This window comes from Chinchilla lanigera, unplaced genomic scaffold (genome assembly GCF_000276665.1).
Source record: "Chinchilla lanigera isolate Chin_1 unplaced genomic scaffold, ChiLan1.0 scaffold00005, whole genome shotgun sequence".
Lineage (NCBI taxonomy): Eukaryota > Metazoa > Chordata > Mammalia > Rodentia > Chinchillidae > Chinchilla > Chinchilla lanigera.
The window spans coordinates 2,501,987-2,526,391 of NW_004955406.1; the positions used below are offsets into that span (position 1 = coordinate 2,501,987).

The 24,405-nt window shown below is 43.7% G+C and overlaps 1 protein-coding gene across 1 annotated transcript in view; it reads right to left on the minus strand.

Annotated features, from left to right (window-relative positions):
• The window catches only part of Kctd3 (potassium channel tetramerization domain containing 3), a gene marked incomplete at its 5' end in the record, with an annotated part of 38,505 nt that overhangs the window by 1,368 nt on the left and 12,732 nt on the right, over positions 1-24,405 (minus strand). Inside the window, 9 exon segments of the mRNA XM_005375446.2 lie at positions 1-122; positions 825-963; positions 1,042-1,226; positions 4,385-4,481; positions 8,587-8,742; positions 12,740-12,910; positions 15,065-15,181; positions 15,308-15,395; positions 23,773-23,888. Coding sequence (XP_005375503.2) covers positions 1-122; positions 825-963; positions 1,042-1,226; positions 4,385-4,481; positions 8,587-8,742; positions 12,740-12,910; positions 15,065-15,181; positions 15,308-15,395; positions 23,773-23,888 — 1,191 coding nt within the window.

A 24,405-nucleotide genomic window follows, 5' to 3' on the forward strand; every position in this document is an offset into this window, starting at 1 on the left:
CCCGGTAGCTGTGGAAGCTCTCGGCCCGCCGCGCGCGGGCCAGCAGCGGGCTCTCCCGGTAGGGCCGCACCGAGCCGTAGGTGGCCGCCTCCTGCGCCGCCTCGCGGGGCTGCAGCTGTAGGCTGGGACGCGGGAAAGACAGCGCCGTCAGTCTGGGCTCCCGGGCAGCGCACTCATAACCAGCAGCCAAGCACTTACGCAAGTGAGGTCTGGTCCTAGCTCCCACACAGGACGCACTTAGCAGGCAGTCTGCACCACACACAGATCAAGGGCCAATGCACGCCACAGCGTGACCCACAAGTAATCGATAGAATCGAGATCTGCTTCTTCAGAGTTTGAAATTTTGTCAACAAAAAAAGCACATTATCTCAATGTACTGAAGTATATAACGCTTGTCTGATGACATTATCACTTGATGAAAACTGCCCCTGACAAAACGGACTCCACACACTGCCCAATGTGGCACAACTGTCCTACTTATTTTCAGTGAATTCTTGGTCACATACTAGGCTTTCAGATTAGCAGTCATTCACCAAGTAAATTAAAGGCAAAAATGGGGTGTGGAGCACAGTTCAGCGGAATGGACACTTCACATGTACATATGAAGCCTTGGGTTCAATCCCAGTACCCCTACTGCACCATGAAAAAAAGGGGCAAAACTGCTTTTCTATGAAAAGAAAGGAATTTACAAGACTTTTTAAAAACTGAGTATTAATGTAAAGCCTAAATGACAAATATACTTTGAAAAATAAAACTCTGCGAAAACTGTGTCCTCTCTCCCCAAAGCAATCGCGGCAGCGCGGAAGGCCCCGCTCCCAACCCACCTGGAACTGGACTCCCGCAGGCGGCTGTGCTGAACCACGGAGGTGGCGGGGCTGATGTTGGGGGTGGCGCAGCGCGACGTGCTCAGGTCACACTGGTCCAGCAGCTTCAGCAGCTCTTCCTCCGTGGGGCCGCCGACGTCTGGGGAGAACAGAGGCTCAGAGTACTCCCCCCGGTCAGAAGCCCGCAGGGAGCCGCGCCCGCCTGCGGAGGACCTACCCTTGTCCTCACTCTTGCTGACCATGTCCATCGCCGTGGTCAGGTCCCACATCTGAATGCTGCCGTTGGTGTGGCCTGTGAACAGGTAGCGCCGCGGCCGCGAGCCCATCCTGCTGGAGCCCTCGCACTCGCGCACGGTGAAGGAGGAGATGGTCGTGCAGTCCACGGCCTGGATCTCACAGATCCTGCAAAGCAGCGGGGCGGTGTGACCACGGCAGCAGAACACTGTGTCCTAACTTTCTACGTGCAGTCACAGCTGCGCATGCCCCTGAAGCAGACTCAGAGGACCCGGGCCAGTCAGCAGGAGTACAGTTCAAGCTGAGGTGTTTTCAGGCTAGAGAAAAGGTTCTTACATAAAGAATGATGCATCAGCTAACCAAAATAAAGCAAATAATGTCAGCTAGAAGAGCGGGAAGAGCCTGATGAGACTGAGTTCTTTAAAAGGAGCCGCTGTGAAAAAAGGCAGAAAGAAAAATGCGAAGTAAACAGAAATCAGGCTGAAGAGAGCTTGAAAACGTCATTAAAACATATGTACAAAAAAAAATACAAAACCCAGGGGGAAAAACACAGCCCTACAGATGCCTACACGGTACTTTCTACTAGGACAATGCACTTAACTTATCAAAGCACTTTTACAGCTACTGCATTGATTTTCAAAAGACTTCTAAAAAAACCTGAATAGAACAACACTTTTTTTTTGGTGGTACTGCGTACTGAACTCTGGGCTTCACACGTACTAGACAAACACTCTACACTAAGTCAACTAATCCATGCTCTTTTTAAATTTTATTTCGAAATCGGTCTCACTGAATTGCCCAGCCTGTCACCCAACTTGCAACCCTCCTGCCTCAGCCTCCAGAGTAGCTGGACTTAGAAATATGGGCCATATCCCGAGCTATAACACTTCTTATCTAGCCTACAAATGAAGAAGCCAGGGATAATGTAAAGCAATGACTTTCCCAAGTCATATAAGGGTTAGCTGAATTGTGCTTCTTGCTTCAAAACAAAGTTGAAGGAGCTAATTAAAAAAGAAAGGAAAAAGAATCGGCATCATTTAAATCTGAGGGAGAGGAGAAACTACAGTCTACATAAGGATGAGACACATCACAACGTCAGCAAGTAGAACGCGAAGGCAAGCTGATGTCTAGTCGGCGAGGGCCAAGTGGGAAGTGCCAGAGGCCATGCCGGTCTCACTCCTGACTTCAAGAGAAAGGCTTTCAAAACGCCACCCCTGGAGATGAGGCTTGCAACAATTATTTCTGTAGATTATCAGGTTAAAAGACTACTTTCCTCAGGTGCTAGGATTTTTAAATATCACAAATGAGTGTAACTTGTCAAATGTCTTCTGTTTATATCAAGATGATCATAATTTTTCTCACTGAGGGTGTAGTGAATAAACATTCATTGTTGATTAATATTTACAAATTTAGTAACAATTAAAGTAAGTTCCTGCTTTAAGATAAACCGACATTTATGTGTTGCTTTTGCTCTTTTCACCCCTTTGAAACAGACTCCTCGGAATGACTCCTTCACATTTTTCTACAGATTTTTTTCCCGCTTCCCTACAATAAAATCCCTTCCTTTCACTTCTCTGTTAAGAGGCTGAACGCCTACACACTGGCTTTGCTGCACAGGAACTTCGTAAAGACTGATTTCCCGCTGCTTCCACACAGCAGCTTCTGTTTATCTTTATAACCGTGTTTTCCTTCAGGAATCAGAAACTTAAAAAACGATACAATTGTTTTCATCATGCAGAAATTAGCTGACAACAATATACGGACACTCTCTGGAATAACAGAAAGGGAGATATTAAAATTTTACGCGGACATGAGATCTTACGTTGGTAGAGGGTTATGACACCACTTTTAATAAACGTTCGGCAGCTTCTTGCTGAATACACACCGAACGCTAAATCACAGTGCTTTACAACGTTTTGTGAGATAACAATTTGGCCTCCAACTCTATTACAGGCTCCTAATACATTTTCTTCTAAAATAAATAGATAAAGCAAGCTTCCAAAAAGATGATTTGGTACATAAAAGTCATTTTCTGTAATTAATTTACTGATCAGCTGCTAATGAAGACATGTAATAAACTTTGATAGGATGGAGATTTAGTGTCTCGCAAGGAGTTTACTCATTAGAATACTGTGTAATACGGACATGCTGAAGAAAGACAACCAAGACTCTAAAAAATATCAACAGCTCAGTAACATTAAAACGAACACAGACAACTTGCTTCCTAACTATAAATAGGAACTTTCCTTTTGTCGTTGGTCTGGCATGCACAAAAATCTGTTTTTGAAGAAAAACATGAAAGCTCAATTTGATACTACAAATGATTTTAAAAGTAAAATTTCAGCCAACACAGAAGAAACTTTTACTGAACTCTACTATAGTCTCAAGACTATGCATGGTATTTTGTATGTTTTTACCTCATTTTATCCAATAAAAATAGTTGAATCTTATGTTGTAGAGAAACTGACTCTTATTTAGTGAAGAAACCAGAGCTAAAGGAAACAAATTTACATAGTTACTATCAGGAAGTAATGAGAATTAGAATGAAGTTTATCTGTCATCAAATTCACTTCGTCCTTCATCTAAAGTCTAAACAGAAATCATCTCTTGAAGGCAAACCCAGAACAGTGCCGGCCCCTGTCACGGAAGCACTGGGGCAGCAGCCTTCGCCCTGTGCAAGTTCTGAGACAAACACAAGCAGGGTTTTTGTTCTCATGGAAAAAGGTAACTTCCCGCTGATTTAAAGGAGGCAGGAGGGGGAAAATGGCAAAAAATATGACAGGAAACGTGGGTAATGAACTATAAGCTGCGTGTCAAGACTATGCCAACTGCAGTTCTTAATGAGCCACATTTAACTGCTCACTCATTTCTGTTCGTTAAGGGTACACTGACAGTAAGAAAATCTGTAGTTTATTTTATTTGAGATGCAAATAATGTATACAGAGTTGTATGTGATGGGACTAAAAATATTTAAATTCTAGGCTTCCGTCCCCACCAGAAAGGAACTGAATGTTCTTATGAAAAAAACTGCTCAATGGTTATCCATTTTGTCATGAATCAAATTTTGGGATCAAGTTTGGACATGAAAGAAGTTCACTGTGTTTTTATTCTACACTAGTGCTAGTTGTTCCTGACTATCCAAAGCACCCGTGAAAATACTCTAGACAACAAGGACTAGTGTTTTAATTAATTTATGCAGAGATAACGAATAGACTTCTCCCAACGTGCCCCTAGTCGCCCGCCGGCACCAGTGTAAGAGACTGCGGCCTAGGTTTCACAGGACACAGCAAGCTCTGAGCGCGAGCATCTGCACAGCACGGCATCACCTCTTCCCGGTGGATGAGAGCCGGACGAACAGTTTGTTGGTGATGGGAACAACTTTCTGAATAAACACCTGCTGGTCGTCTCGCTCTCCAAAAGGCCCTTGGTCAGAAAAGAAAAAATATCAGAGTAAGTTCATTACGATTTAATTTGTTTTATTTTACAAGAGTTAACCTTAATATGTGTCCTACAAAAAGAATTTTTCACGTCTATCAATGTTTCCCTGAACTTCAGTCAAAATCAGATGTAAAATGCAATGTTAGAAGGACTTTCACTTACATTAAAACATTTTAAAGAAATATACAGTATTTCTGAATTAAATTTACTCATTAAAGCCATGAAAGCTGGAGGCACAGTCTGCAGAGGGGTCTGGGAAACAGTACTAGGAGGAGACCGGGCAACATATTTAATGTCTTTGAGGATGTGCTTAGAACCTTGTGACTTAGAAAGAGGGGCCTACAGTATAGGGCAACAGCAGAGCACAGACGCAGCACGCGTGAAGCCCTAGATCTGCGCTCCAGCACCAGAAAGGGAGGAATAAACTACGTCACTTCACGTATTCATTTCTGAAAGCCAACAAGCAATTTAAATTACACTTAAAAAGTATCACTTCACTAGTTAGAATTAATCAGACACCTCCATTAACCACATCTGTCCCTTCATCATTTTCTAAAGATGAAATTAAAAGAAAATTAACTCCATATAGGGTAGTCAGTAAACCAAAATAGGAAAACACCAGTAAATATCCAAAGAGCAAAGTACAACATGAAATTCCCTCTTGGTTGAGTATTCCTGAGCCACTGTGCCTGGGGCTACAAGTGTTCCCAAACGTTGGGTTTCAGTTTTAGATTTTGGAAATTTGCATATACGGGGTATCTTGGAGATGGGACCTAAGATTAAATACAAAGTTTATATTTCACATACACCTCATATGCACAGACTGAGGCTAATTTTATCAGTATTTTTAATAATTTTGTCTGTAAAAGTTTCGTCACGTACAGTTTTTCCACTTTTCTTGACCCGCTGAAAAGTTTTGGATGGTGGAATATTTAGGATTCAGATTTTTGGACTGGTGATGTTGGACCTGTACTGAGTTATATTTTGCAAGGTTTTTAGTGTAAAAAAGAAAGATGGAATTATTTTCACTTTACTGTCCCGGGCAAAGCAGGTAAACAGTCTACAATATAAAAAGCATTGACATGCAAAACCTAAAAACATCAAGATTTAATGTTTTCGGGGGCTGGGGATTTAGCTCAGCGGCAAAGCGCCTGCCTGGCAAGCGCAAGGTCGTGAGTTCAGTTCCCGGTACCAGAGAAAAACCAAATGGTTGTTATATTACATATTTTGTCTTCAAAGTAGCTGTTCAGATTACTAGATATAAACATGTAAAAAAAAAAAAAAAAAAAAAAAAAGATTTAATGTTTTCATGCTCATTAGCTAAAATAGTATTAACTTACTATTTATAAAACTTCTGATATGTGATATACAACAAAATTTCTGAAGACAATCTATCCCAAGTTATACGAACAACACTTAATGAAACAGCAGCATCTGTTATATTAGTTAGCAAACACATTATGCTTCCTATGTGCCATGAAAAATGCTTCACAAGTATTAAGTCATTCTCACCATCACAGTAACACATAGGAAGGTACTGCTATTATCTCCATTTTACAGATGAGCAAACTAAGACACCAGGAGACTGCGAACCAGAGGCATCACGGGTCCTACGCAGCAGAACTGGAATTCGAATGAACTCACTGTCTGGCTCTGCGAGGCCTTTCCGACCCACCACCGCACAGCCTGCCCAACTGCCGCACAGTTCTCTGAAGTCTGACCCCACCGAGACGGGCGACAGTCCCCCTCCCATATCCCACGAACATGCCAAAGCAGTGGTGACGACAACCCCTACGGAAAAGGGTCCTCCCTCCCCTGAGCCCTGGCGTTCCCCTCTCAGAGGTTAGGCCTGGGGTTCAATCTCCAGAGCCCCAAAGAATAAAAAACAAAACCACGCAACTCGATACTGACATGAAGTGCGCCCATGACCTAACGCTTCCCACCTCAGCCAGCTACCCAGGGCCCCCGGCTCAGTCTCCCAACTCTCCCCAAATGGCTCCTTTCCCTGGGACACAAAGCATCCTCTCGTGGTTCCGCCTTCAGCGGGGAGAAGCGAACAGGCTTCACAGATGTGAGAGAGACCGCTCTGCCTTCTCACTAACTGTCACTTCTCCGTCGTGGTCCCTGCCAGTCTCGGTCTCCCCACCGTCCATCACGGCCTTGCACAGCATCGTTCTGTTCCACTCACCTGTACGTCAGTCTCTTAGGACATTTCTCTTCGTAACTGTAAGGAGGAAAGAAAACCCTCGCGGCCCTTTATGCTAGTGGGCTCTGACGTTAACCCACCAGACTTGCTAGGTCCTCTTTAAATGCACTCCACAAATGCTCTCCCTGAACAAGCCAGCTGCTCCTGGGCCAGCTTCCTCTGTGCCCACGACGGGTCACACAAGGACCGGGCAAGGTCCTTCTCCGGGCCTGGACACAGACACGAAGAACGAGGGACATAGGCTACTATTATACAATAAATATCTAGCATCATTCTCAAAATTCTTCAAAAGCTTTTGTTCCTTATAAGATAGAATCTAAACCTAGTTTGGTGCAGAGAAGCTTCCATTACCTGGCCCCTCCCTGTCCCCCAGGTCTCATCCATGTACCCCGTAAGCCAGCACTGGGCCCGGACACGACGAAGGGGACAGGCTGTATTTGCCTGCCGAGAATGTCCCCACCGCAGAACCGCGCATATCCAATGCACACTGCCATCCTCCCATGTCAGTTCAAACGCCAGACCTCCACAAGGTGTTCTATTTCTGAATGCCAGTTTTCCATCCACGTTAAGTGCAGAGAGAAGCCTTTTCATGACATTGCCAAGGCTCAAAGTGTAGCACCCTGCACAGATCCTGGTACTCTCTCCTGGGTCCTATCTTTCCTCAGACCTTGAGGATGGTGTGTAAAATGCAACTGTTTTCTTTTTATTTCTACTGCCTACTATCTTCTAAATTAACGCTCACCATGCTTTTTTCTTCTATTTATTTGACACAGGGTCTTGCTATGTATTCCAAGCTAGCCTTAAACTCACTCTAGTTTGAGGCTGGCCTCAAATTCCAAGTAATATTCCTGCATTGGCCTCCAGGGCTGGGATTAGATGTGTGCACCACCACTCCCAGCTTCACTGAAAAAAATTTTTTTTGAGATTTGTAATGTCTAGAGTAAAACCGCTCAATAAACATTTGTTGAAGAAAGAAAAACAGAAACTTCAGTTTCTAACATCATGTAGAAAACTGGAGTCCACAGCAAGTGTGAGAACTGATGCTGCTAAGCACTTCTAAAAAAACTAAAACTGTAGCAGGACAGTTCTCTAAAGTCTTACATTTTTAAAGTATTCTGAAATCTTCACATAGTCTCGATGAATGTAAGTTTCAGTTTCACAGCAATCCTTTCTGTCCTCCATCAGTAGTGTAATTTCTGCTTATACAACACGACTAGAAAGGTCCATTAGTCAACCAAGAGGTCCTACAGAAGCATTACAGAAATACTGAGATACACTGCACGCAGAGTAGTTTCAAACAGACCCTGGCAGGAAATCGTCTGTCTCCGGATGACCGTATGTACACGTGAGGGCCCGTGCCTGTACGCACCACACACAGAGAGACAAGTCAAACTACCTTTGTACACCTTCTGCTGAGGTCAGGGCACACCAATGAACACAGGCTTCATCGTTTCCTAATGGACATTATGATGCCATCAATATGACTGTGACTATATAAAAACACCAGCCCTTTTCTAACTTCAATTTTATTTCCGGTACGTTATTAGTACTACAAGAAGAGGTGTTAAAAGTTTCTAGTGTGAAAAGTTCTCATGGCTTTAGCTAGAGACAAAAGTGAACATTTGGAGATGACATTATTCAAATAAACACTAGTAACATAAAAAAATTGGTTTAAGTAACTTTTAAACAATAAAAAATGCTTCTGTAATATAATTCTGTGAATTCACAGAAACTATTTAGAAGCACTAAATTTCAGTGCTAAATAACTTTCAAAATTAGAATGAAAAATCTGTATTTGAAACTCATTTTTCGATTCTGCCGCCACTGACATACTTCTCTTGCACTGCTCACATGCCGCCTGGAACCTCTCACACTCTGACCCACCTATGTCATTTCCGGAGGAGTAGCTCCCATGGCTTTCGGTCTCTTCCAAGGACAGGATCTTGAACGATGCTAACGGCGTGGAACCTGGCTGAGTAGAGATCATTCCTCTGAACCTCGTTACTGTCCATGTGCGGACGTGATTATTATCTGCACAGACTAGAGAACATAAAAGGGTTACAGAAAGTAAGGGCACCCCGAAATCACCTTTTTACAGCACATTTTAATTTTTTCATTGTGATCCACATTAAACATATTGTAGGACATATTAAGTGGCAAAGGACATGTTTACTTTAAAATTACACTTAACTCGTACCTAGCTAACAGAAGTGAGAGGACTGAATATAGTTTATCTTAATGGAAATATAAGGTACATAGACAAATCTATACGATCCTTATAAAAATAGTTTGTAAAGTATAAATACAGAGACGGTTTAAAAAATGTGTAAGAGACAAGACATTGAGTATTATGCACTTTTGTGGGTAAACTATGGAGTAAATGGCTTCCAAGCTTATTTTTCCAGTCATACAAACTGTTTCTGCTTATGTGACTCAAGTTCAGGGGTTACTGAACAATCACTGTCACAAATGACATTTGCCAAGTATTCTGCAGGAATCAGCTACTTATTGCCCACCCAAGGTTACATTACGGAACATTAAGACTCCGTATGGAGCTGAGCACTATTTTTATATAAAGTAAGAATGTCTGCATTAAGAAGCATGATCCAATTTTATTCCTGTTTTGAATGGAAATACCATTAAATGGTTGTATAATGAGATCACTCCTAACCTATTTCCATTTTTTTTATCTGAGTACATACTCTATTGAAAATAAACACCAAAAATGGCATCAGTAATCCAAGAGCTGTACTTTTTGGCACGCCTTAATTAAAAAAACTATTTGTTGCTTATAACAATCTCAGAAAGTCTGTTAGTGTCAACAGCGAGCCTCGATCTTACCAGTAAATGGTAATGAAGCGCCCAAACCTCTCCTAGGCGCATACAGCACTTTCTGCTGGTAAAACAGCAATTACGTATTTTAAACCAAACTTTAGAAGAATTTTAATTTTGGAAAATAGCAACATTTGTACACCTTTTATTCTTATGTAACGAAATTCTCCATTCTCAGAATGTCAATTTTCTAATAAAAATGACACATTTAGTTTTAAGGTATTAAATCACAGGAAATAACTTTCTAATTTCACTATTAACTTTACTAGCATTCAGAAAAATAATTTAAATAACTTTGGCTAATTTAATTGGGTACTTATAACAATTTTTAGTATTAGATATTATGCAAAAATTTTGCTTTCAAAAGTTTCTGATGTTCATCAGAACACACTAGAAGAAAAAAATGTGACTACTTTTATGGCGCTATCCACTAGGTGGCAGAATACTGTAACTAAGGATATGTCAAGATCAGATTTCTAGTTACAATGGACGTTCTTCTTTTCTCTTTTTGAGACGAGGTCTCACTACATAGCCCAGTTGGCTTTGAATTTGAGATCCTCCTGCCTCAGACTCACAGGGCTGGAGTGACAGGCATGCACCTCCATGCCCAGCTAAACATGACTTTTTCTTCATAATCTTTAAACTTCAAACCTACATGAACTGTTTCACGTTAAGATACAAATTTTACTAAGTTCCTGGGCATCACACCCCACCACAGCATTGCAGCCACAAAAGCAACAGCCATTACTTACTGTTCTCTCTAAGCACTGTCACGTCACAGACGTGCTGCCAAAAGGAGCACAGCATTATCTTTTAAAGAACGCCACACGACAGTCTGTGTTCTCACAGGAGCAAACTGCCTTACTTCATGCAACACTCACGCAGCACTGTTTGCGCGCCAAGTGCTACGCTGAGCGCCAAGACTAAAGGGAGAACCAAAGCGCTCACGGGCGCACAACTCCCACTCCCTAGGAGGAGGCGGACGGCAAACAAGCTAATAAATGATCAGGTGAGACGTCTATGAAGAAAACAGTCAGGGATTACTGAAAAGAGCACTGTCGGACTGGCTAGTTTACACTGATGCCCAATGAGGACGTATCTGAAACGGGACCTGAATGACAAGGCAGCCAAACAAGTCTCTCAGCGACACACTTCAAGCAAAAAGGACAACTGCAAAAGCTCCAAGGCATTTTTAAGAAACAAAACCAATAGGTCACAAGCGAGAGAAAAGTGGGTGGAGCGTTAGGAAGAGAGCGGGAAGGTAAACAGCATCTAGAGCAGAGAAAATGATACAGAAATTTGAATTCATTTTAAGTACAATGGGAAGCCACTGGCAATCAGATCCACACTGCATTTCTGTGGGACACCCCCGGCTGATGTGTGGAACACGGAACACAGAGACAAGGTACGAACAAGAGGAGAGAAGCTACTGTACTGACCTCTGCGAGGGAGAATGACTTGAGCTACTGGCCGCCAACAAGAGGCATCAGAGTGGGACACGCGTTACGCACAGCAAGGCCAGCAGACTTCCCAGAGGACCACATGTATGTGAGAGATGAAGGGAAGAATCCGGGGTAATTCCCGCACTCCCAGCCTAAACACATGAGTACATGATGACGGGCCGTACTGAGATGCCTTCTGAGTCGTTAACGATAGAAAGCTCTGTTTTTGTCCAAGTTCAATTACAGACTCCTATGAAGCACAATCAGAGACAGACACAGGACATAGAAGTGTGCAACTCCCTGGATGGTCAGAGTGAAGGAGAAGTCTGCGGGTGGCTGGCAGAGGATAACTACTACTCAGGTCACCGGGGCCAGCACAGCGGGGCCTAGCGAAGCACTCCAGGGGAAGCCAGCACTCGGCAACCGCTGTGCCGAAGGGAGACCAAGCTGCAGAATGAGAGGCTCCTAAGCCGGGCAGGTGCGTCCTCAGGAGAGTACTACTTACGGAAGTCTAAACGAGAGCTTCTCGGGGGATAATTATACCCCAAAGAACGACCCATTCAACAGAAATCATTCACCCGTTCATCCACGGGCAGGCTACCTCCCCTCTAAGCGGTGTCCAACTAAGAACGAGGACAGCGAAGGATGGACCTTCTGGGCATGCTCCATGTAACAGACCCAACAGAGGAGTATGATGCGCATAAATTTCAAACTGGGCGAGAACTGCTCTACAAGAGATAAACGTAAGGAGTCAGACTCTAAGAACCAAGCTCTACTGATACACCTAGCTGCACAATTCAGTCTTCACAAAGCCATGTAGTTCTTCACAAATCATCCGTTCTCTACAGTGAAGTTCTCCAACGGACTTCTACGCTGGGCTTGGCGTGGTACTCATTAAACTACAAATTCGGAACCTAAATTTTCATGAAGTCATCAACATCTAAGTTTTATGGCTGTAGTTCCTTATATTATTATAAGGAACTACAAACCCAAGTGTTATCTTCAGAAAATCTTATATATCCTACTAACCCTACTAGTTTTAATAGTTTTATAAGATTATCAAGTATCAAAGTATCTAGATCTACAACTCCAGCATTAAATCTTATAATAACCAAATTTATACAAAAATTCCAACTTAGAAAACTTCTTAATAAAAACTTTTCTCAACAGGGTTGTGAGAAATATTTTGAAATAAGCCTTAAGAACAAAAATATTAGGGAACAGATAAAAAATAGATCACTCCTAAATTTATGTATACTACAACCAGGTAAAGTCAAAGACATCTTTAAAACACGATCATAACATTTCCTCAGTTATAACTTTCATTTCTTGCTGGGCATGGTGGTGTATGCCTGTAATCCCAGCACTCGGGAGGCTGAGGTAGGAGTATGGCCACAGGTTCAAGGCCAGCCTAGGCTACATAGTGAGTTCAAGGCCAGTCTGACCTACGTAGCAAGACCTTGTCTCAAAAAAAAGAAAACAAAAAAACCCTTTCATTTCTTTTCATGTATTTTTCTCACAGCATCACAATCACACTAGCATTCTTTATTTTTTTTTTTTGAGACAAGGTCTTACTAGGTAGCTCAGGTTGGACCCAAACTCACAGCCATCCTCCTGTCTCAGCCTCCCAAGTGCTGGGATTATAGGCCACACCACCATGCCCAGCCATTCCCACCTTTTTTGTTTGCAGGGGGACTAGAAATGCCACGCAAAGCCAAGCGCTCTGTGAGGGTCTCCTTACTACACCAGCAGCACCACGTTACCTGACACCAGGTGTTTCTCCGACAGCATGATCTTTGTCACGGGGCTTCGGTGAACCGTGAAAGTCTGGAAGAGCTGAGGGCCCGAGCCGACCGTCTCTGGGTGCTGCACTATCACTCGCACTGCTCCAGAGCTCGTACCATAGGCGATCTCAATCCAGTTCCCACTGACACCTGCGGAGGCAAAAGTGCAGAGTGGAACCCCAGGTAACGATAAAAAGCAAACTGCCACCGCAGAGCTCTCCGGTGATGCAAAGGGCGGAGCAGGAGTCAATGTCTGCGACCAAAACCCGCTCCGCAAAGGAGTCTGAGTACTTCTCTGCCCATCTTAAAACCGTTATCTCTTTCATAAAATCTTCCCTAACCCTCCCAGGTAAACTGCTCCCCTCCTCCATCTGCACATCCCAGGTTCCATCAGACTGATTTCCACCTATCTGCCCACTTCCATGCCTTAGTGTCGCGGACTCCTCAGTCTTCTTCTCATGTCACTTTCAGAGAGCCTGAGGCATGGTAGGTGCTAATACATGTTTAAAGAATTCATAAATCTGCCACCCTAAACTGTCACTGAAATAGCACAGTGCCCTAATACGGCACATAAACTGCTAGTCTAGAATGGCCACCTCACTTACTTTTACTCCGATACTGACTCATCCCTGAATAATCAAGACTGTGCGCTACGGCGCGGTTTCAGAACACTGCACGATGGCGTCCACACCCGTTACGCGGCCCACGTCACACTTCCACCACCTGCGCTGCCTCTTCTGATCATGCAGGTTCAGCTGTGGATTTTATTTTAAGCACGTCTGCAGACCCCATCACAAATTTAAAGACAGGATGGAGGTCAGTGACCTGTATTTTTAAAAACCCAGAGAACCAACTAGCTTTATGAGCCGTCCTTTCTGCCGTACCTGAGAATACACAAATCCAAGGAATGGGAGCACACCCCGGAAACCCCTCCTTTAGCCTGAAAGATGGCTCCAGGTTTGTGCTTTACACAGGTTCGTGCTCTACGCCTTTCCGCAATCACAAGGAAAGGTTCTCATGTATAAAACTACTGGTCTGATCTCCACATCTACATTACATTGGAGCAAATAAAAACCAAAAACTTACACTTCACTCTCCCCTCTCCAGCACGCTTTCTATAAGGGAACAAAGAGTAACGATTTTGAACTTCGCACGCCATGCTGTCTGTCATAGTCTCTCACCTCCTCACGCTGGCATAAACATAGTCAAAGGCTATGTGAAGCCATTGACAAAAAAAGATGATCTGGGCGGCAAGCCATGGTTCACTGACTTGTTCTACAGCACAATAGTTCCAATTCCAGCCCAACTCATGTGCACACAGCAAAGTATCTCTTTCCTACTAACGGTGATGAGTTCCCTGAACAGTCAATAAAATGATCACGTACAGCAGCACAGCCGAATCTATCATTACTTCACACTACGCCATACTTCTTTATATCCTTCTCATTACAGTAAGTCTGAAGTTTCCCACTTATGTTTATCTTTTACTGTAAAGATAACATTTCTTAAAATTTTATAGCACGGGTCTGTTAACTCTACTGCAACGGCCTCTAAAGGGCAATGCAAGCTGTATACACTGAACTTCTAAATAAAATGTCTGAATAAATAAGTAAATAAATAAAATGTCTTTTCCTCAATTTAAATTTCAAATTCTCCAGGAGACTGGGAATACAGCTCAGTAGTACAGCTCTTGTTTAGCATGCACTAGGGCCTGCGTCCAACTCTCAGCAGCTCAAAGAAAAGAAGGAAACAGAGAAATTCCAAGGAAGTAAGCTTATTTTCCAACACAGGTAAGTCATAAGAAGTTTATTTTTTGGTTAAAAAAGTTACTAATTTTGAAGTTAAATCAATTATTTCACAGAAAATAAATGTCCTTATTTTTTTCTAATTTCAATTACTATAACATAGTTCAAAACATTCAAAACAGGGCTATACTTCGTATGTCCCGCTGCCGGGCGGCTCCGAACCACCAGTGGCACATGCATGACTGTCTCACGGGACAGTCCCATCAGATGGGACAAGCACCCACGGTGTAATCTTGCAAGCCAGAACGAATATGTTGAACAATTCAGAAAGGAAAGAGTTCCAGTTCCAATTTTCCACCTCAAAGTATGTTCATTTACTGGTCACGTTTTACTCTGGCACACAATGAAGTATGTTAGATTAACAGAGATGAAATCTCGTTAGTACTCCAGTTCTTAGAATGGAGCAGATTAGTTTCACCCAGCTGCATAGTAAACTGACGGATAAAAATACATTCTTAGAGGAACTTTAAGAACTTGTAGTAAGTGGTAGCGTACTAACTTGTTTTGGGCGTGAGGTAAACACTCAGAGCAGTAATAGCATCATTCGAAGGGTCATGATAGAGTTCCGTAACAAGAAGATCATTATCCTTCATTCGCAAAGGAAATTTCTGCATATCTAAAAAATAAAAATGTTCCAACAGGATTAAAATAGATAATACATCCATTTTAAATAAAAAATAGCTAATTTTTTTCATTTTAAAAACAATTTAAATAGGCACCTTTTACATATGTGTGTGCTTACCTATGTAATATATTGAGCCATTGTTACATCCCAGCAGAAGAAAGGACCCAGCGGTGTCGTAACTAGTTATGGGGACAACATCTTGAACCTGATGCGGTGAAATTTTTAGAAGTTAGAAAGTAATTGTAATTTCTATGTTCTATTTTATTACCTCCTAACTTTGATACTTTTGATAAAAGGAAACCAGTACCCAGCTTCGGGGGACCCTGAAAATGAACCTCCTTCACGCGCACATGTTCGCGCAGGCACGGGAGCCACGGGGACCTCTCAGGAGCCGCCAATGCAGTTTCCTCTTACAGAGTTTTAAAAATCCTTTCTCACAGCACCACTCTGCTTCTGAGGAACGTCTCCTCTGCATGGATCACTGGGTTACAGCCCACTGGACCTGGAGACCACGTGCGATACATTCCTTCCTTCCACCCCTCTCACCAGCCCAGTCACACAGAGCCAGTAAACACAGGAAGTGATCCAGACAGTAGCTGATCCCTTGGCAATTGATTATAATTTCTTTGAAAATATAGTACTGCTTTCATTCTCCTCACTGAAACTTTTATCTGTTTTCTAGGATGTATGTTTGTTTTTCCAAGTACTAGACTAAGAAGTTCTCTCATACAAATAAACCTAGTTTATAAACTTATAACTACCAGTTTATGTGCTAAGAGAAAAAGCAAAGGACACGAGTTTAACAACCAAGCCAAACACAAAATGCAGTGGCACTAAGATTAAACTGACTCTTCTAAAACTGTTTTTTTAAATAAATAAACCCTCACTTTATAATCAAGCCAGAGATGCACGTGAAACATCACAGATGACATTTATATGAATTATGAGAAACTAAGTTTTATACACAAAAGTCAAAGAGACTTCCAGTCATTTAAAATTCAGAATTATGGAGCTTTTGTCATTTTTGGTTTCATATGAAAGGGTAAAATCTAAACGTGATCTGTTTAGCACGTGTCTCTACGTGTCAGATATGAGCCAAGACGACCAGCACAGAAGAGGAGGTAGGGCTGGGATCCCTCTACGAGCTTGTGAACTTGTGAGTAGGAAGAAAAATAAATTACCGTCGCGGGTGCTAGAATAGGGTGTGACTAGGGGCGGAGCAGAGAAAGGACGGTCCTCGCAAAGCTGGTGTAAAGGGCAAGCGGGGTTCCGAGAGCAAGAAGGGCCTGCAAAGGAAGGTCAGCTGTCGCGCTTCAGTTCAAGAACGAGCCCCGCACTGGCTGAGATCCGAGGTGGCAAAGCGAGGGGTGAGGGCACCGCGCAGCGGCCGGCACTGCGGGGAGAGGGAAGCCGCGTGGCCCTCTCAGGTTCCCCTGCTCTCGGTTTCTGGCCCCAGGTGGTGAGAGCCAGGCTTTTCAACCCCAAGGCCCTTCTGAGCGCTGTTTCTGCCCTGGAGCCGGGGACTGTGGCCTGAAACTTCTGCAAACAGTAAGGCAAAAGCTTGCGTTGTGGGGGTTGTGTCTCAACAAGGGAAATGCCTAAGACATCAACTAAGGAGAGAGAGGAGAAAGTAAATGTCTGACCAAAAAAAAACCAAAACATCAAGATCAAAGATCTCCCACAGAATCTAGGTCCATTCTAATTTGAAAACCAAAAAAGGAGCTAAAACGTGGAAGGAATGACCCCTGCGTCCCAGGCCAGCATATGCTGGACCCGAATCTCTCTTCTCTAGGTGGCTCCTCAGAGAGCCGCAGTTGCTAGCTGCACCAGACACTCTTGCCCTTACCCCATCATCACGCCCTGGCCCAGCGCAGGCTGCTTGCGGGCGATGCCAGGGCGCTGTGTCTGCCACACAGGCGACTCTACAGAACGGAAGGCAGACAGCTTCACACACAGCGGCAACCTTTCCGCTACAGCACTGCTAGAATCTTCCCAGCAGGATGCGGGGGACAGAGCTGGAAGCCAAGAGAGCCCGCTGACTCTGGATCCAGTTGTCAGTGAAGGGCTGGCAGCAGCCCCGTCTAGGAAAGCCCTGGCGGCATCCGTTCTCTGGAGGATGAGGGTGAGCACCGGGCTGCAGGGCTTCCTCCTTCCTCACCGCAACCCCCAGCCACGGGTGCTTTCCTCCTCCTCCACCCCTCAGTGCGGGGAGAAGAGCGGAGAGAGGGGCGCAGGAGCGGGGCAGGTCTCTCCCGGCACGGGCTGTTCCACACTACAGCTAGGGCTGGGGCCTTTCGGGGTTTTTCTTTTGAGACGGCCTCACTGAACTGTCCAAGCTGGGCTCAAATTCGAAATCCTTCTGCCTCAGCCTCCCAGACGCCCAGCTTCCCTGTCTTTTGGCTGTATTTCTACGTAATTCATCGAATTTGCTTTTTGTCTTCATTTTCATTTTCAGTAACCTTTTAAGTTCTAGTACTTCATTTTCCTGTTTTCAAATTAGTTTTATTCTATCCTGACAGTCTATGTCTTTCTCTTTAATAACCTGGAAATTTATAGTACCTATTACTTCAAGTTTGCCCAGTTTTGAGGATGTAAGTGCTCATGTTTTAACATTTGATAACTCTGCTCATTTGTTTTTATGTCTGAGAAAATCTGGGGAGAGTCAGCTCATTTTCAGTCAAATTTACTTCCTCTGGGGATGTTCCATGTGCTGGTCTTGTCAAAGTGCCCAAACTGGCTTCATGCCCACATCTAAGAGCGTCAGTGGCCATGGATGCGCTGGGAGACTGGAGCTTCCACCCCACAAGGGCCTGTCTCTGTGCTCGAGTCACGTAGCTGTGGAGCTCCCAACTTGACCGTTTCCCTTTCAGTTTCTCATGGAGGGTTTCCACCCGTACCACCACTCTACATTCCCAGATAACAAACTTTCTTATCTTTAAAAACAGCAGCTGTATTCCTGCAATTCGCTGCATGAACGACTTCCTTTCCTTTACGGAACATGTAACATTTGAAACGCCACATAGTTTCCAAAATTCTTGCTTTATTAGCACAAGTTAGCGGTATGTAAGGATTACAGTTGTCTTGGGATGCTTGTACGTACACAAACACAGCTGAGTTCTTTTTTCTTTATCCCTACCTTTCCCCTCTCTCCACGCTCCTTCCAACTTCTGGTCCTCATCCATTTGAAAAAGATCTCGTGACTTCCTATTTACCTTATCTCTGTTCTGTGCTGTCTGTCTCTCTCTCTATATATATAAAATTACTTGAGTTTCTCATGTAAAACAAACCATGCAATATTTAAGCTCGTGTGTATGACTTCTTTCACTTACTATTACGGCAAACTTTTCTTCTTATTCTGTAGGATGTCTCTTCTCTCCGCTGGTCATTTCCTTTGCTGTACAGAACTTTATAATTCGACACGATTCCTTTTGCTGGTTCTTGGTATCACTTCTTTGCCACTGAGGTTCTGTTCTTCCCCAGTCTATGTCTTATAGAGTTTTACCCATTTTATCTTCAGCAGGTTGAGTGCTTCTGTCTTAACATGTAGATCTTTGATCCACTCTGACTTTCATTCAGTACGTGGTGAGCGATGAGCACACAGGCTCAGTCTTCTGCACGTGGCTATCCAGTGGCCCCAGCATCGTTTATTAAAGAGGCCATCTTTCCTCCAGAACAGATTTCTGGCCCCTAAGTAAAGATCAAATAGCTGAATGTCCCTGAGGTTGTTCCTCCTTCCCCTATTCTGTTACAATGACCCACACGCCTATTTTGTCAGACTTTCTATTTCCAAGATTATCTAATAAAAATTTCCCAGTCTCCTTCTCAGGGACTGAAGCAGACCTTTAAAGCTTCAAATTTTTGCAAGGGGCTCAATTTCCGCTTTCCATGAAGCCATGTTTCCTGGTTTTGGATAAAGTCCCAGGACCTAGAGGCTTTATTTTGATGAATGGTATGTTAATATAAATAAATAAGACTTAATAGTCAGTACAGACATGTACTATAAAGACAGCTTTAATATTTGTATCCGGTACTTCTCCATGCAGGAAGGGTAGAGACTTAAATCAGTGAATCCTGGGCTGGGGATTTAGCTCAGCGGCAAAAGCGCCTGCCTGGCAAGCGCAAGGTCGTGAGTTCGGTTCCCCATACCGGAGAAAAACCAAAAAAAAAAAAAAAAATAGTGAATCCCACTATCTTACTGTGAACTCCAAGTACACACTTAGAACAATGGTCAGTATGTAGCAGGTATGCCTAACCTGCAGACCAAGGAAGTCCACTCAGAATCCTTGGTCAGGGTCTATGCTTCCTCCCTGAACCTGGCCTCCACTGGCAAGGCTGTCCTTGGGACAAAGGCTTAAATTGAAGTTCCCTATTCCCCAAAATGAGCACAAGGCATGCTCAGAGATCCTTCAGTAAACAAGGTATGTACGTGGTTTTCCAGGACTTCCAAAACTGTGTCTTGTAAAATAGGCCGTTTACTCATGAGAGCTGAACATGACTAATTGTTTCCAAGATAAATCTCAATTCATACTCAAAGCTGCTAGTATGCTATGTACCTTAGTGAATGCTACTACCTGACAACACAAAGGAACTCCTTTTGAGACAATGTGCGTGCCTTGTATGTGAAAAGGAAGAGTAAAAAAAGGGAACTAAAACTAAAGTATTTCTTTAAAATTTTTTAACCTAAATTAGGTATGTCTTTAGAAAGTGTTATTAATATTTTACTGAAGCTTTCTTGATGAGACGCTATTATAAACAAAGGAGCTCACGAAGGCTTTGAACCTTAAATCTGCAAATATACAAACCCTCTCTGACTCAAATACTTCAATCCATCTTGATTATACATACATCCAGAATAAGAACTGCCGGGGTTGTCCTGGTACTTTCTGTGTTACTATTCATGGGCAGAACTACTGCTAAAAACCTAATCAGGACCCATCCAACCAGTGCCACAGCAGGCCCGGAGTGAGGGGAGTTGGCCTCTGGTCAGAGCTGTCAGGACTTGCAGATCAGAAGCTGAGACTCCATTATACACTATCTCTGTAAGGCACACAAAGAAACCCAGCTAGCAAAGTCACAGCACTTGTTTGCTGCATGAATGCTCAACTTCCTGAAACAATGCCAAATCTGGTTTGTCAGATACGGTTCTGCAGTCATCCACACACCAAGCAAGAAGCAATGAAGTATATAAAAGCTTAAGACAAATACATCTACTCTGAGGACATGACACTAAAACTTTTATATGTAACTCTGAAAACAAAACAAGTAACAAAAAAGCACGTTCCCTCAGTAACCAAAACTATATTAGCATTTTCATGGCAGACACTGTAGTCTCAGACCTGATGTAACTAGCAAAGTAAAGGCATAAAAGCAGAACTTCCATAAATCAACAGAACTCACATTCCTCTTTATAGAATTGCCACCAGCTAAAGAATCCTTCGATCCATTTCTAAATTTTAGATTCATCTTGATAGATGAATGTCCCCTGACCATTATTTTTATGACAACCATTATAAAGCTTTCTATTGTGCCTGTATGGAAGGTCCATTCTAGCTAATATTTTTTTCCATAAATACAACTTCAGTACCTTTATAGAAAAGGAAACCTAGTTTTCGCAGCCTGTAATTCCTTTCACTGGAAAGTAGTCATCCTAACGCCATCTTCCCAGGATGTCAGAGTCCTAAGAAGAAGAACGCTCCTCTAGAATCTCCACTCACAACTTGCCTAGATGATCCTTGCTATCAACCCATCACTTTCGCAGAACATCTTAGCACCTGGGTCAGTTATTTTCATCTCATTCTCTGCCACCTACTGGATATCCTGGCACGCAAATGTATATTACTGTCCCTCACATTGAGGGACGGCTCCCTGGCCCCATGGCAAGGACAGTCATTCATTAGTATCTGCAAGCGACTGGCTTCAAGACCCCTCAGGATACCAACACCCTCAGATGCTACGTACAGAAAAGATGGCATTCACGTATCATCTGTACACCTTCCCCCACATATTTCAAATCACCTCTAGGCTATTTACAATACTTAATGTAACTGCTTCGTCAACAGTAGTAAAACTGTACTGTTTATGCAAAGGGTCTCTATGAGGCAGTCAAAAGATAAAATAGTTAAATTCTAAAACAATTATTACTGTATAGGAAAAGACATACTGCCATTAACCTGCCTCAGAGCACTCCTTCCTCGCTTCAGAACTCTGATCCCACTCCTGCCCCTTTCTGAAACAGCTCTACAAGTTTTCTTGCACTGTTTTGCATTGTGCTTCCTGGTTGTCTCCATGTCCTAAACGAACTCAAAATACTATTTTCCATGGTTTCTGACTTTCCAGAAGAGTCAGAAGTCGCACAATACGAAGGCTCACATTGATTTTACGAGCCTGTCTTTCCAACAGCATGAGCAGCAGTGTTCACCATGTCTGACTCACTGAGAACTTGCAGAACTGCTTAAGCAAGTGGCAAGAACGATGGGATAGGGATGTCTGAAATGGGAAGTATTTTGCGGGGGACTAATGGCTATGATTTTAGGTTTTTTGAAATGTAACCCTTCACTGCATCGGACATTTTGATCATACCCCATGCATGTTCAGCGCAGGCGTGATTTTCCTTCTGTGAACACTTTCCAGCCGTGGCTGACTGGATCTATGGCAGCAACACCCGCGGACATGAGGGCTGAGGGCACCTTCATCCAGGTCAATCCAACGAGCTCCAGCTGGCTACCACGGAGAACTGCTCCCCTGCTAGCCCTAACCCAGCCTCTGCTCACACCCCTCCTTCCAAAGCCTCTCCTCCCTCGCAGCCATCAGTCCGCGTAACTCTCTTGTCCCCTGGCACCCCGCTTCCTTTCTGCATACCTGGCACTTCTTACCTCTTGACCTCACAATTTCAATGACCTTGTCAAATTTCTACTTCCTCCCGCCTTTGGTTGGTCATAATCATTTTATTAAAATTCCAAACCTGAATCAAGCCAATTCTGTTTTCTTTTTTTGGTACCAGAAATCGAACTCAGGACCTTGCGCTTGCCAGGCAGGCGCTGTGCCGCTGAGCTGTACCCCCAGCCCCATTTTCTTTGCTTGCTCCTGTTCTGCTTCTGAGAACTCCAGGGATACTGCAAATGTATGACCCACTTATAATCCCCGCAACCCCTGATAACACATCCCGCCATGTCACAGAGAAAGGAGAGTCTCCCGCCCCTGCTGGGCCGGGCCTGTGGCTGGAGATCTCCACACTGCTGACTTCTGTGCAACCAGAACCCACTTCGGTCCTCGCAACCGCAGAGCCATGCAAGCCTCTCCTGGCCCAGGGAGAAGGACATCACAGCACCGAACATCTTCCCCTCGAGCCCTGGTCTTCCGGTTCTCATGTGGATTCTCCGCTTCCCCCCCAACCAGATTTCGTGAAGGATAACTGGATTCTGTCTGTAATCTCTTAATTCTTCAGCTCCTGCAACACGGCTTTCCCCCACCAAAACCTACAGCACGACTGCAAAGGAGGACACGCTGGGAAAAGCGGCCGCACTTCCCCGTCATTTCAGCTGTGTCTCCTGGCCCTCGGTCTCCTGTCCTCGCCCCGTAAGTCCTAATAACCGCCTGCAGTTTTAATGTTAGTTTTTCTTCCTGTCTATGTACCCTCTTAATGGAAAATCTTATCGATTCTTATTTTTAAATTACCATGGAAGTATGTGGCTTTGAAATACTTATTCCTAGCATTCTTTCCTAAAACCCAAAATGCACTCGCAGCCATGCACTGAACACCTGCACCTGGACACCCATAGGAATCTCAAGGTAAATCTATTTAACCCACCTATTTATTCTTATCTTCCCTACTGGGCTTTCTGCTCTTACTGCATTCTCCATCAATTTAAAATACCACTACCTACTCTGCTATCAAAACTAGACACTCAAAACTAAAACAAATCTCTAATTTTCCACATTCAGTCAGACACCAGGCCCGTGGTTTTAGAAGGTCTATAGTGTTTCAAACAGACTCATCTTCGCCACCTCTGCAGCCCTGCCCCGTGGAACCTCCCGCTTCTTTGCGGGCGTCCTATAGTAACTCTCCCCACATCCCGTCGCCGTGCGTTACAGCCAGCAGTGTTACTGCTCTACAACACGGACTCCCGCCAGAGTGCTCAACTGTTCTTCGTTCTTCAGAATCAAGTGTTAACTGCATGAACCATTTTTAAATTTAGCTCCTACTTATTCTCAAATATTTGAGAGCTAATATTTAGCTTACCATCTTCTCCGGATAGGTCACATATTTTATAGATCTGTGTTTTCACTCAATAAATGAAGTTTGCCTGGAGGATAACCCTACTATAGCACAGAGATTAGAACCTTTCAAGAAAATGAAGAAATGCTGAACCACAGTTTAAAATTTTACTCATTCTTCCAAAGTAACAAACTTCCTGGAAAAGGTGTAACTTGTATCTAGAAATAAACTTACCACTAAATATATTCAATATTCTGGGTAATCAAAAAAAGAAACAGCATGAGTTCCACGAAGAGAAAGTAAACACATAATTGGCGTAAGTTTCTGAAATGTTTTGTTTGTTTAACACGATTCCATTAGAACTAACCTGCCAGTGCTGAGTGACAGCATTCCACACTCCCACTTTCCCCGTGTGACTTGTGGCCACCAACTGGTTTCCAATAAAGAAGAGCGCATCCACAGGAACACCCAGGCTGAACACGCCTTAAAGACAGGACAGACACAGGGGTTAACCGGCCGCCTCTTTGCAGTTAGTCGAAACCTATGTCAGAAACCCAAGGTGACCAGTGTATACCTATTCTCCTTTCTGCAGACGATGCGCCAGGTTTGGTGGGAACCAGAAATGCAAGGCTGGCGCGCCTGTGAGCAGTGGATGGAACTCCTACGCAAGGGGAGTCTGCCCAGCAACCTCGCGGCTCCACTGCCTTTGGACCTGAGGCCGTGCCCTAGCTGTCCACAAAAATAACCGAGCAGGTTTAAAGTGAGCAAATAAAAGAAAAAGGACCCTGGGATCCACGCCAGCTCCAGTAAGTTAGAAAACCCACTGCATCTTCATAAAATCTATAGGGAATGGAGATGATGCTTACTCATGAACCTGACATTTGGAAAGCAGTCATCTGAAGACACACTCGGGAACCTCAACTATCCAGAATGTACGTAAAAACCTACAAGTAAGCAAAAACAAACAAAACGCCCCAGCAAACCACAGTACACTCAAATA